The 12,912-nt window shown below is 46.1% G+C and overlaps 1 protein-coding gene across 1 annotated transcript in view; it reads left to right on the top strand.

The window, feature by feature from the left end:
• The window catches only part of sxph (saxiphilin), an 82,419-nt gene that overhangs the window by 39,604 nt on the left and 29,903 nt on the right, over positions 1-12,912 (top strand). The window contains exons 6-7 of the mRNA XM_080208774.1: positions 91-155; positions 4,991-5,148. Of these exons, the coding sequence (XP_080064900.1) occupies positions 91-155; positions 4,991-5,148 (223 nt within the window). The remainder of the gene's footprint in view (positions 1-90; positions 156-4,990; positions 5,149-12,912) is intronic.

The raw sequence follows: 12,912 nt of genomic DNA, 5'->3' as shown, positions 1-12,912 counted from the left end.
CAATGTTTTTCGGGTCATCGGGTCATATTTTGTGGTTAAAGTAAGCACAAAGTTTCTAAGATGCTTCTGGTTTCTGGCCTTCTCTTGCAGGTGTTTGGATCAGGAAAATAGTGATGTTGCCTTTCTGGATAGCACAGCTCTGGACAACATTGATGGTAAGTAATATCACCTGATTTTACTTCCTTTAGGTTTTGTTTTGTGAGAGTTGGGGCTCCCAGATCTCGTTCACAGAACCCTGGCCTTCGTGATAGATCCGGTTATTTTAAATTGAAAAATAGTGCCCAATCAAAGACAGCTGTTTCACTGAGTGACTGAGTGAGGATCTGAGTGAGCAGGGGTCTGAGTGAGCGGGGGTCTGAGTAGGTGGGTGAGGGTCTGAGTGGGTGGGCAGGTGACAGAATGAGGGGGCCGGGGTCTGAATGATTGGGTGGGGGTCTGAATGAGTGGGCGAGGGTCTGCGTGAATGGGCGAGTGTCTGAGTGAGTGGGCGAGTGTCTGAGTGGGTGGGCCGGGGTTGGAGTGAGTGGGTGGGGGTCTGAATGAGCGGTGAGGGTCTGTGTGAGTGGGCGAGGGTCTGAGTGAGTGGGCCAGAGTCGAAGTGAGTGAGCAACGGTCTGAATGATTGGGCAAGGGTCTGAGTGGATTGGCGGGGGAATGAGTAAGTGGCCAGGGGTATGAGTGAAGTGGGCAGGGGTCTCAGTGGGTGAGTGAAGGTTTGAGTGGGTGTGTGTGAGGGGTTGCGGGTGACGGAGTGTGTGTGTCAGATGTAGGTGAGAGGGTGTGTGAGTGAGTGGGTGCTCCTATTAAAAATAACTAAGGGAAGATAAGTCTTCGAGTATTTGTTGAATAATAAAATGTTTTAATTCTAATAAATGTATTCATATAAGACATAGAAACACATTTTAAGTTTGCTTTTGTATGTTTGTACTATAACGCAGTAATAAATTTTTTGCGGTTTGATTTTTCAATATGATAAGGATGTTCTTATGCATTCCGTCAGTACTCATGGGAGTGCTCATAAGGTTCCACGGCTGGAAGTTTGGGAAACCTTGTGCTGGAGTATTCCAGGTAGAGATTTGTCACATACACTCGCTCCCCATTCGGCTGCTGTAACAGCAGACTGCACAGTTGCCCTGTAACTGCTTCCTCTCTGCAGAGGTTAGTGGATGTCAGCAGCCACAGGGTGACTGTCTGCCCTAGAAAGCCCTTGTTAGGCCCCATTTTGAGATGTGTGGAGTTTTGGTTGTCAGAAGGTGGAAATTACTGCTTCCTGAGCAGGAGTGGGGGACAGCAATCTTCAGATCATTTAAGTGATGGTGAAAAGAAGAATTTGGGATTTGTTCTCTGAGGAAAGAGAAGATATAAAAATGACAATTTAAATATTGAAGATTATAATGGGCATTGACAGTATTGATCCATTAAAATAGGAGACTGGGAGTAAGAAAGGAAATCAGATGGAATCTTTTACAGAAAGGACCAAAATGGGTGTGATTAGTCATCGAGGAAGGTTTTAAAGCAAATGATCTCTTATTCAAATATCCCTGCCCTTGGTGACTGTACCTTCAGGAGTTCTGGAACCCCCTCTCCTTCATTAAGAAGTTCATTAGAATCTACCATTGACTTAGTTTTCAATCACCCATCCTTCTGCGGTTTGTTGGCAGCTGTCAAAAACTGAGATCACTGGAAACACTCAGCAGGTCAGGTAGCATCTGTGGAGAGAGAAGCAGAGGTAAAAGACAGTCTGGATGTCTGCATCTGGGCCTAAGGTTCTCACCTATTGAAGCAATGGAAGCTTGGACACACGCACAGCTCACAACTTCCTGACAGTAAACCGCAGACAGGAAGCCCCGGTGCATTCAGACGTTTACAACCAATTGTTGAAGAGCGAAACTTAGACCAGTTATTGATGCTTTGGTGAGAATATTGGCTGCTGTATTATAATTAGGATTGAGTGTATAACCCAGTTGTTGAAGTTAGGACCACTTTCTGTATCAGTTGATTGTCTGGAGAATGATGTCTGTAGGAGTTTTGAAATCGTGAGGAAATTTCAATTCTCTGGGTGGGATTTAACAGCCATGCTCGTCCTGAAGTAAAATCCCGCCTGAGGTCAACAGACCTTCCATGCGCCATTCCTCGCCTGCTCCAATTTCCATGGCAGGTGGTTCGGTAAAATTCTGGCCACTATTTCTGATCCTTTGAGGGCTAGCACCGATCAAAATTGCTGTGAAAGCTGCTGTAGTAACCCAATCTGTTCACCAATATCCTCCAGATTTGCCACCACTGCTTGGTCTGGACCAACACAATTCCGGTCACATATGACCTGTTTGAGGCTGAATGTCCTGGTTACATTGAGATGGACAATCAAAGTGACCTTATCAGCATCACCCATGTCTCAAGCAATTCAAAAAGAATCATGCACAACGCTAAAGACAGTAATATTTAACACACATCTCAGGCCTGAGACTGGGTGTCAGCATTCAGTCAGTGCAGACTCGATGGGCCAAATAGCCTCCTTCTTCACTGTGGGGATGCTATGGTCAATGATTGAGCACTCATTCAGTATGTTCCCTGTATTATCCTCAGGGATTGTGGGGTTTTAAATGATTTGTCACAGCTGCTAAGCTTTGGTAAATGAGGATGTTTTCATTGTTGGTGTCTGTCAAATTAACATAGTGGAGGGAACTATTGTAACAAGTAGAATTGTCCTGGATGCCATGGATCAATACATTTTGTGAGTATTTCCAGGTGCTACTCAGGACACTGTTCTGAGCCTCATGGATAGCATTTTAAAAGGTGAACTTCCCATCAATTGACAGAAATAAACAGAAGAACAAGATTCCACATTTTACTGTAGTAAACAAACTAAAAGCTATGTAGATCAAACACTAATTACCAGCCAATTAACACACCCAACTAAAGAAGATACTTTTGTATTAAGTAGTTAATGCAATTGCAATACATCTTACAGCTCCTTTTGCTGGATAAAACACTCCTGTCAGATATGTAGCCTTACAAGATCAAGCACAAGTTTCTTTATTAGTCACAAGTAGGCTTACTTTAACACTACAATGAAGTTACTGTGACAATCCCCTAGTGGCTACCCTCCGGTGCCTGTTCGGGTACACTGAGGGAGAATTTAGCATGGCCAATGCACTCTAACCTGCACATCTTTCTGACTGTGGGAGGAAACCAGAGCACGTGGAGGAAACCCACGCAGACACAGGGAGAATGTGCAAACTCCACACAGACAATGAGCCGAGCCAGAAATCGAACCTGGGTTCCTGGCCCTGTGAGGCAGCAGTGCTAACTACTGACCACTGTGCTATCCTATGTTGTTCCCAGATTTCGAGCAGGCTCACTTCTCCCTGGAATGCCGGGTCTGAACTTCCAACGTTCTCTGAAAATCATTCCACATAGTCAGAGTATTCCAGAACTGACTTCTAGCGATAAGGCCCACTTCGATTACTCCATGTTCATTAAATCTCCAAAATCTGCTCAATCCTCTTCTCTGCGAACAGAGAACCAGCTCTCACCAGCATCCTGCTTGGTTGCTACCACAAAACTCTTTCCCCGCTCTTCATAGCAGTAGCTGCATTGTCCCTCTCCCCCGGTATTTATGGCCGCAATTTTCCCAGCTTGCCCTGGCATGTTCAGAATGAGCCGGTAAAATGATACGAGAGTTGAGAAATCAGGATCACACACTATTTCTGGGCTCTCGCGATCATACCAGGATTGGATTTCCAATGCCGTCTGCCTCTTGCCCATTTCCAGCGAGAGGCTGAATAAATTATCTCAATTTATTTAAATGGTGTTTAGCATGTGATTAGTGAGCCCTGCACTCAATCATCCAGGCTCACTTGCCTTTACAGCCTTGCTGGGAGAGGTTCTCTCTGGCGAAGAAAATATCTGCACCCCATGAATGGGGAACAGTCGTGTTGCCCTTGCCAGTAGAATTGGAGGCCATTGAGGAGGTCAAGGGAAGTGGGGGGGGCAGCTCCCCTTGGGCATTGCCAGTCTGACATCTTGGGACTGCTCGCTTGGCACTCTGACGCTACCCATCAGGGATGGGCCCCAGGGGGGCTGAGCTTGGAGAAGTGGGGCCTGTGATGGCAGGGACTGGAGGGGGTGGAGCCTGGAGGGGGGGCACGGGCTGGGGTGCTTAATCAGGGTGGGGGACTGCTGCACACTCTACCTGTGATTGGAAGAGGAGGGGAGGGGAGTGGGTCTGCAACCACTTGGCAACTACAATCGGTGGGGGGAATTGGGGGGCTACATTTTCAGGTGTGTGGTGGTGGCGATCGGCAGTGGGCCCTTGCAATTGCGGTGTGGGAGGACTGGATTCAGCCTGGCTGCAGCAACAGAGTCCTGACAGCTCTGTCTCTGTCAAAACTCTGTGGTTGCAGTTGCGTGTGTGTAGACACAAAGGTCTACACATGCGCAATAGCTTCCTTTGTTGCTGGCTGGTGAATGAAGCCCTGTCCACAGCCTCGAGTATCTAGAAACAGTCTAGTCCATTTTTTCATGCACCAAATGCAGAAGATTGAGAGTAAATCTTGCCCAAAAATTGGAGCTACAACTCTCCTATTTTCACGCTAACTGGACACTAAGGATTTTTCTATAGGCCTCTGCCCTTTATGTCCAAAAGCAATTGTCCCTTCTCTGTGTCAAAGTGTGAAGCCCTCACTTGATTTTCAGTAGGTTTCATTTTTTTTATCCATGACAATCTGACCACATGTACCTGTCACTGGGTAGAGGTTTACTGTGACCAGAACATTCTGTTTCCAATCCTGGTCTCTTCCCACCCTGGTAAGTGCTTTCTGAGGCTGTGGGTGGAGTTTTACAGTCCTGTTGTGGAGGGGCAGGACGGGGCTGGAAAATGCAGCAAACTCTTTCAAGTCCATTGATTTTGACAGGACTGGAAAATCCAGCCAGTGGGCGGGGCTGTAAAATTCTGACCTCTAACAAGTAAGTGTCGAATTATTCTCCTCAGCATCAGAAGCAACCAAGTACAAACTGCTTTGCACTGATGGGACCCAGGCCGATCTCAAGGACTTCAGGAAATGTAATCTTGGACGAGGACCTGGCAATGCCATTGTGACCAGATACAACTACAGAAAAATAACACGGAAATTCCTTGGGCTGGTTCAGGTACATTAACCTGCTGCTATGTGGCAGGATCCAGACTGTTTTATTCGATCGATGATGTGTCTGTTAATAACTATGTTACAGCAGTGCTGGCTGTCTGCATGAGCAAGTCACCCAGTTTTATACCCCTCACTCATCCTTGCAGATTATTTCTCTTCAAACGATTAAACCTGCCTCCATTACACTTTCGGGCAGCGCATTCTAGATCCTGACCACTCAAAAAATGTTCCTCCTCATGTCACTGTTTCTCCTAATCACCTTAAATCAGTGTCCATTGGTTCTTGCCCCTTCCACAGAGTCATAGAGGTTTACAGCATGGAAACAGGCTCTTTGGCCTAATTTGTCCATGCCGCCTTTTAATCTAATCCCAATTGCCCGGATTTAGAACATAGAACATTACAGCGCAGTACAGGCCCTTCGGCCCTCGATGTTGCGCCGACCAGTGGACCCAATCTAATGACCCTCTAACCTAAACTATTCCAATGTTATCCATATGCCTATCCAATGACCACTTGAACCCCCTTAAAGTTGGTGAGTCCACAACTGCTGCAGGCAGGGCATTCCATGCCCTTACTACCCTCTGAGTAAAGAGCCTACCTCTGACATCTGTCCTATAATTACCACCCCTCAATTTAAAGCTATGTCCCCTCACCATCCAAGGAAAAAGGCTCTCACGGATTTGGTCCATATCCCTCTGGAGCCATCATATCCATCTAACTATCTAAGTGCTTTTTAAAAGATAAAATTGTACCCATCTCTACTACTACCTCTGGCAGCTTATTCCAGACACTCACCACCCTCTGTGTGAAAAAATTGCCCCTCTGGACACTTTTGTATCTCTCCCCTCTCACCTATGCCCTCTAATTTTAGTCTCCCCTAATTTTGGGAAAAGATGTTGACTATCTAGCTAATCTGTGCCCCTCATTATTTTATAGACCTCTATAAGGTCAGCCCTCAGCCTTCTATGCCCCAGAGAAAAAAGTCCCAGTCTATCCAGCTCCTCCTTATAACTCAATCCATCAAGTCCCAGTAGCAATCTAGTAATATTTTTCTGCACTCTTTCTAGTTTAATAATATAATTTCTATAATAGATGACCAGAATTGCACACAATATTCCAAGTGTAGCCTTACCAATGTCTTGTACAACTTCAACAAGACGTTCCAACTCCTGTATTCAGTGTTCTGACCGATGAAAACAAGCATGCCAAATGCCCTCTTCACCACTCTGTCCACCTGTGACTCCACTTTCAAGGAGCTATGAACACGTACCCCTAGATCTCTTTGTTCTGTAACTCTACCCAATGCCCTACCATTAACTGAGTAAGTCCTGCCCTGGTTCAGTCTACCAAAATGCATCATCTCACATTTGTCTAAATTAAACTCCATTTGCCATTCGTCAGCCCACTGGCCCAATTGATCAAGATCCCGCTACAATTGGAGATAACCATCCTCACTCTTCACCATGCCACCAATCTTGGCCTCATCTGCAAACTTACTAACCATGCCCCCTATATTCTCATCCAAATCATTAATATAAATGACAAATAACAGTGGGCCCAGCACTGATCCCTGAGGCCCACCGCTGGTCACAGGCCTCCAGTTTGAAAAACAACTCTCTGTAACCACTTGTCAAGAAAATTCTGTCAAGAGTTCTGTCAAGAAACTAATTTGGTATCCATTAAGATACCTCACCCTGGAAACCAGTGAGATTTAACTTTATGCAACAATCTATCATGCAGTATCTTGTTAAAGGCCTTGCTAAAGTCCATGTAGACAGCATCAACTGCACTGCCCACATCTACCTTCTTGGTTACCCCTTCAAAAAACTCAATTAAATTTGTGAGACATGATCTTCCGCTCACAAAGCCATGCTGACTGTCCCTGATCAGTCCTTGTGTCTCTAAATGCCTGTAGATCCTGTCTCTCAAAATATCTTTCAACAATTTACCCACCACAGATGTGAGGCTCGCTGGCCTGTGGTTCCCAAGCTTTTCTCTGCAGCCCTTCTGAAACAAAGGCACAAGATTTGCCACTCTCCAATCTTCAGGTACCTCACCCATGACTGTCGATGATTCAAATATCTTGGCTAGGGGACCTGCAATTTCCTCCCTAGCCTCCCACAATATCCTGGGATCCACTTCATCAGGTCCCGGGGATTTATCTACCTTGATGTGCTTTAAGACATCCAGCATGTCCTTCTCTGTAATATGTCCACTCCTCAAGACATCACTATTTATTTCCCCAAGTTCTCTAACATCCATAATTTTCTCAACATTAAATACTGATGAGAAATATTCATTTAGGATCTCACCCATCTCTTGTAGATCCGCATATTGATGACCCTGCTGATCCTTAAGAGGCCCTACTCTCTCCCTTGTTACTCTTTTGCCCCTTACGTATTTGTAGAAGCTCTTTGGATTCTCCTTTGCCTTATCTGCCAAAACAAACTCATGTCCCCTTTTTGCCCTCCTGATTTCTCTCTTAATTCTACTCCTACTCTTCAAGGGATTCACTTGATCCCAGCTGCCTATGCATGTCCTGTGCCTCTTTCTTCTTCTTGACCAGGACCTCAATATCCCAAGCCATCCAGGGTTCCCGTCTTCTGCCAGCCTTGCCCTTCACTCTAAGAGGAATGTGTGTGAGACCATTTTCCCCTTATCTACGGTGTCCAAACCTTTAATGATTTTGAACACATTTATTGAATTTCCTTTTAAATCTTCTCTCCTCTCAGGTGAATAACTCCAGCTTCTCCACTTTCTCCACATAACTGAAGGTCCCCATCACTCAGCCAACTCTCATGAATCTTTCATGCCTTCATGTCCTTCCTAAAATGTGATGCTCAGAATTGAAATACTGATGAGAACTATTCATTTAGGATCTCACTCATCTCTTGTAAATCCGCACGTAGATGACCTTGTTGATCCTTAACAGGCCCTACTGTCTCCCTTGTTACTCTTTTGCCCTTTATGTATTTGTAGAAGCTCTTTGGATTCTCCTTTGCCTTATCTGCCAAAACAATTTTGATACTCCAGTTGAGGCTGAACCAGTATTTTATAGAGATTCTTCATAACATCCTTGCTTTGTGCTCTATGCCTCTGCTTATAAAGAGCAGGATTCCCTATGCTTTATGCTGGAATAACTCAGCATGTCTTGAAGCATCTGTATGGAGGGAAAACACAATTAGCGTTTTGAGACTTTTCATTGAACTAAAGAGAGGGAAGATGTTTAAGTTTATTTATCAGTGTCACAAGTAGGCTTATCTTAACACTGCAATGAAGTTACTGTGAAAATCTCCTAGTTGCCACATTCCAGCACCTATTTGGATTTACTGAGGGAAACTTTAGCATGGCCAATGTACCTAACCAGCACGACTGTGGGAGGAAACCGGAGCACCTGGAGGAAACCTATTCAGACATGGTGGGAACATGCAGACTCCGCACAGTCACCCAAGTCGGAAATCGAACCCAGGTCCCTGATGCTGTCAGGCAGCAGTGCTAATCACTGTGCCACCCAATATGTTCAATTCTGGATTATTTTCTGCCCCAAGCACTGTATTTTATATTAACAGTCAGTTGAGGAAATGAAAATGCTGGTATTGAGTGTTAATTAATCACTTACCATGTTTAGACTCTACCAAATGATCCTATCCTCCAGAGAGGAACTAGGCTGAACCAGAGACTCCCTATAGAGCAGAAAGAGGCCATTTAACCCATCGAGTCTGCACCAACTCAGCATTTTATTCACCATCCTTACCCTCCTCCCTATCCCCGTAACCCCCTGCATTCACCATGGCTAATCCAAGGGGCAATTTAGCATGGCCAATCCACCAAACCTGCACATCTTTGGGCAGTGTGAGGAAACAGGAACACCTGGAGGAAACCCATGCAGACACGGGGAGAATGTGCAGACTCTACAAACAGTGACCCAAGGCTGGAATTGAACCCAGGTCCCTGGCACTGTGAGGCAGCAGTGCTAACCACTGTGCCACCATGCCTGGTACAGGAGGAAAATTGATGCTACTTTTCTGTTATCCTTCAGTGACTGGGGCTCCAAGGGGCCTTGTTGGGTATGTGGAAACTGTGGTTTAGTCCACTCGTTTGCAGTGAGAATCATTGCTTGTAAGCTGCACTTTCATTTGGGTTAGGCCAATCCCATAAGCACATCCTCCCATTCATTTATTGTGAGAGACGGAGGGTCCTAAACCAACGACAAGCTGGCCTCTGGTTGGAAGTTTAGGATCGGCCCGCTTTGGGAAAGCTCCTTGTTCCTGATGACGTGAGAAACAGTAGGAATCCGGATGTCACAGATGGAAGTAGGATTGTTAGCACCATCAGATCAGCCATGACCTTATTGAATGGGAGAATCAGGCTTGAAGGGCCAAAGGGCCTGCCCACTCCTGTTGCTATGTTTCTGCGATGAACTACATGATTGTGACTGCCCTCTTAGTCCTTTTTTTTACAATTCACTCATGGAATGTGAATGTCATTGGCGAGGCCAGCATTCATTAAAGGTTTCATTAAAGGGAAGTCGTGTCTGACAAATTTACTGGAGTTCTATGAGGATGTGTCTAGGGCGGTGGATAGAGGAGAGCCGGTGGATGTGGTCTTTCTGGATTTTCAGAAGGCGTTTGACAAAGTACCTCACAAGAGGTTATTGCAGAAGGTCGAGGGACATGGAGTTGGGGGTAGGGTGTTAGTGTGGATAGAGGACTGGTTGTCAAATAGGAGGCAGAGAGTGGGGGTCAATGGGTGCTATTCGGATTGGCGGATGGTGACTAGTGGAGTGCCCCAGGGGTCGGTGCTGGGGCCTCAGCTTTTTACCATTTATATAGATGATCTGGAGGAGGGAACCGAGTGTAGGGTGTCGAAATTTGCTGATGACACCAAGATTGGGGGAACGGCAAATTGTGCGGAGGGTGTGGAGAGTCTGCTGAAGGATCTAGATAGGCTGGGCGAATGGGCCAGGAAATGGCAAATGGAATTTAATGTTGGCAAGTGTGAGGTGGTCCACTTTGGTAGGAATAATGGTAGGAAGGACTATTACTTATGTGGCGAAAAACTGCAGCAGGCGACGGTGCAGAGGGACCTCGGGGTCCTTGTGCATGAGTCGCAAAAACCCAGCTTGCAGGTGCAGCAGGTGGTCAGGAAGGCGAATGGGATGCTGGCCTTCATAGCGAGGGGGATTGAATATAAAAGTAGGGAGGTCTTGCTGCAGCTGTATAGGGCATTGGTGAGGCCGCAGCTGGAGTACTGTGTGCAGTTTTGGGCGCCGCACCTGCGCAAAGATATTTTGGCCTTGGAGGGAGTGCAGAGGAGGTTTACTAGGCTGATACCGGAGTTGAGGGGGTTGAGCTATGAGGAGAGGCTGAATAAACTAGGCTTGTACTCGTTAAAGTTTAGAAGAATGAGGGGAGATCTCATTGAGATGTATAAGATGATGAATGGGATGGATAGGATCGAGGTGGAGAGACTCTTCCCGCTCAAAAAAGACAGTAGGACTAGGGGGCACAGCCTCAAGATAAAGGGGGGGCGGTTTAGAACGGAGTTGAGGAGGAACTTCTTCACTCAAAGGGTGGTGAATCTCTGGAATTCTCTGCCCGTTGAAGTGGTGGAGGCTGCCTCGCTAAATATTTTTAAGACGTGGGTTGATGGGTTTTTGATAAGAGAGGGGATTAAGGGTTATGGGGAGAGGGCGGGAAAGTGGAACTGAGCCACGACAGATCAGCCATGATCTTATTGAATGGCAGGGCAGGCTCGAAGGGCTGGATGGCCTACTCCTGCTCCTATTTCTTATGTTCTTATGTTCTTATTCATTACCCAACTTTGTGAAGGTGGTAAGCTGCCTTCGTTCTTAAACCACTGCAGTCCATGGGATGTAGTTGCACTGTACTGACCAGAACTCTCCACTCACCTGACGAAGGGGCAAACCCCAAAAGCTTGTGGGTTTACTATCAAATAAACTGGCTGGACTTTAACCTGGTGTTGTGAGAGTCCTTACTGTGTAGGTACACCCACAGTGCTATTAGGGAGGGACTTCCAGCAACTGTGAAGGAACAGCGATATATTTCCAAGTCTGGATGTTGTATGGCTTGGAGGGGGACATCCAGGTGATGGCATGATGCTCTTGTCCTCCTAGATGGTAATGGTTGTGGGTTTGGAAGGTGCTATCTGAGAAAACTTGGTGAGTTCCTGCAGTGCATCTTGTAGGTAGTACACACTGCTGCTACCGAGCGTTGGTGGTGGAGGGAGTGAATGTTTGTGTAAGGGGTGTCAGTTAAGCGCGCTGATTAGGCCTGGATGGTGTGGAGCTTCTTGCTGTGGTTGACCACACCATTCTGTTCTAACACCTCTCCTCCATTGCTCAACTCACTGAGACTGCCCTCACTTGCTTCTGCTCTTACCTAATGAGCTGTAACTGGAGAATCTCACAGAGGTTTACAGCATGGAAACAGGCCCTTCAGCCCAATTTGTCCATGCTGTCCAGTTTTTACTTCAAAGCAAGTCCCAATTGGCCACATATGGCCCATATCCCTCTGTACCCATCTTACCCATGTAACTGTCTAAATGCTTTTGAAAAGATAAAATTATACCCATCTCTACTACTACCTCTGGCAGCTCATTCCAGTCACTCACCATCCTCTGAGTGAAAACATGATCCCTCTGGACCTTTTTGTATCTCTCTCCTCTCACCTTAAACCTATGCCCTTTAGTTTTAGACTCTCCTACCTTTGAATAAACTAGGCTTGTACTCGTTAGAGTTTAGAAGAATGAGGGGAGATCTCATTGAGACGTATAAGATGATGAATGGGATGGATAGGATAGAGGTGGAGAGACTCTTCCCGCTCAAAAAAGACAGTAGGACTAGGGGGCACAGCCTCAAGATAAAGGGGAGGCGGTTTAGAACGGAGTTGAGGAGGAACTTCTTCACTCAAAGGGTGGTGAATCTCTGGAATTCTCTGCCCGTTGAAGTGGTGGAGGCTGCCTCGCTAAATATTTTTAAGAAGCAGGTTGATGGGTTCTTGATAAGAGAGGGGATTAAGGGTTATGGGGAGAGGGCGGGAAAGTGGAACTGAGCCACGACAGATCAGCCATGATCTTATTGAATGGCGGGGCAGGCTCGAAGGGCTAGATGGCCTACTCCTGCTCCTATTTCTTATGTTCTTATGTTCTTACCTTTGGGAAAAGATGTTGTCTATCTAGCTGATCTACGCCCCTCAATATGTTATTGACTTCTATAAGATCATCCCTAAGCCTGGGGCTGGGGATATGAAATTCATTACAAGAGAACATTAATCCCTAACCCAATTCTCAAGTTTTAATTTGCTGAAATTTCAGACTATCCAGGACAAACAGTGTGAGGAATCAGAGGCAGTGGAGGAATTAAAAGGGGTGGTGGGTGTTCTGAGTGTAGGATCCAATGGTATGTTCTTAGAGGACCCAGAAATGTTGCTGAGCAATGGCATTTAGGTGACAATGAGGAGAAGGCCATTGTGAGCGCCAGAAGAAGTGGTATCATACCATTGGATCCTACACTGAGAACACCCACCACCCCTTTTAATTCCTCCACTGCCTCTGATTCCTCACATTGTTTGTTCTGGATAGTCTGCAATTTCAACCAATTAAAACTTGAGAATTGGGTTGGGGATTAATGTTCTCTTGTAATGAATTCCATCCCCAGCCCCGCCACTGTCTCAGGCTGAATCGCAAACCCGATGCCCTACTTGATTTCAAGCTGAGTTTCTGAGCCTCCATCAACCTTTACACCGTC

This window comes from Carcharhinus amblyrhynchos, chromosome 20, assembly GCF_965287045.1.
Source record: "Carcharhinus amblyrhynchos chromosome 20, sCarAmb.v2.hapA, whole genome shotgun sequence".
Classification (NCBI taxonomy): Eukaryota; Metazoa; Chordata; class Chondrichthyes; order Carcharhiniformes; family Carcharhinidae; genus Carcharhinus; species Carcharhinus amblyrhynchos.
Note: the sequence above shows the minus strand (reverse complement) of the source record. Positions and strands in the feature narration are given on the sequence as shown.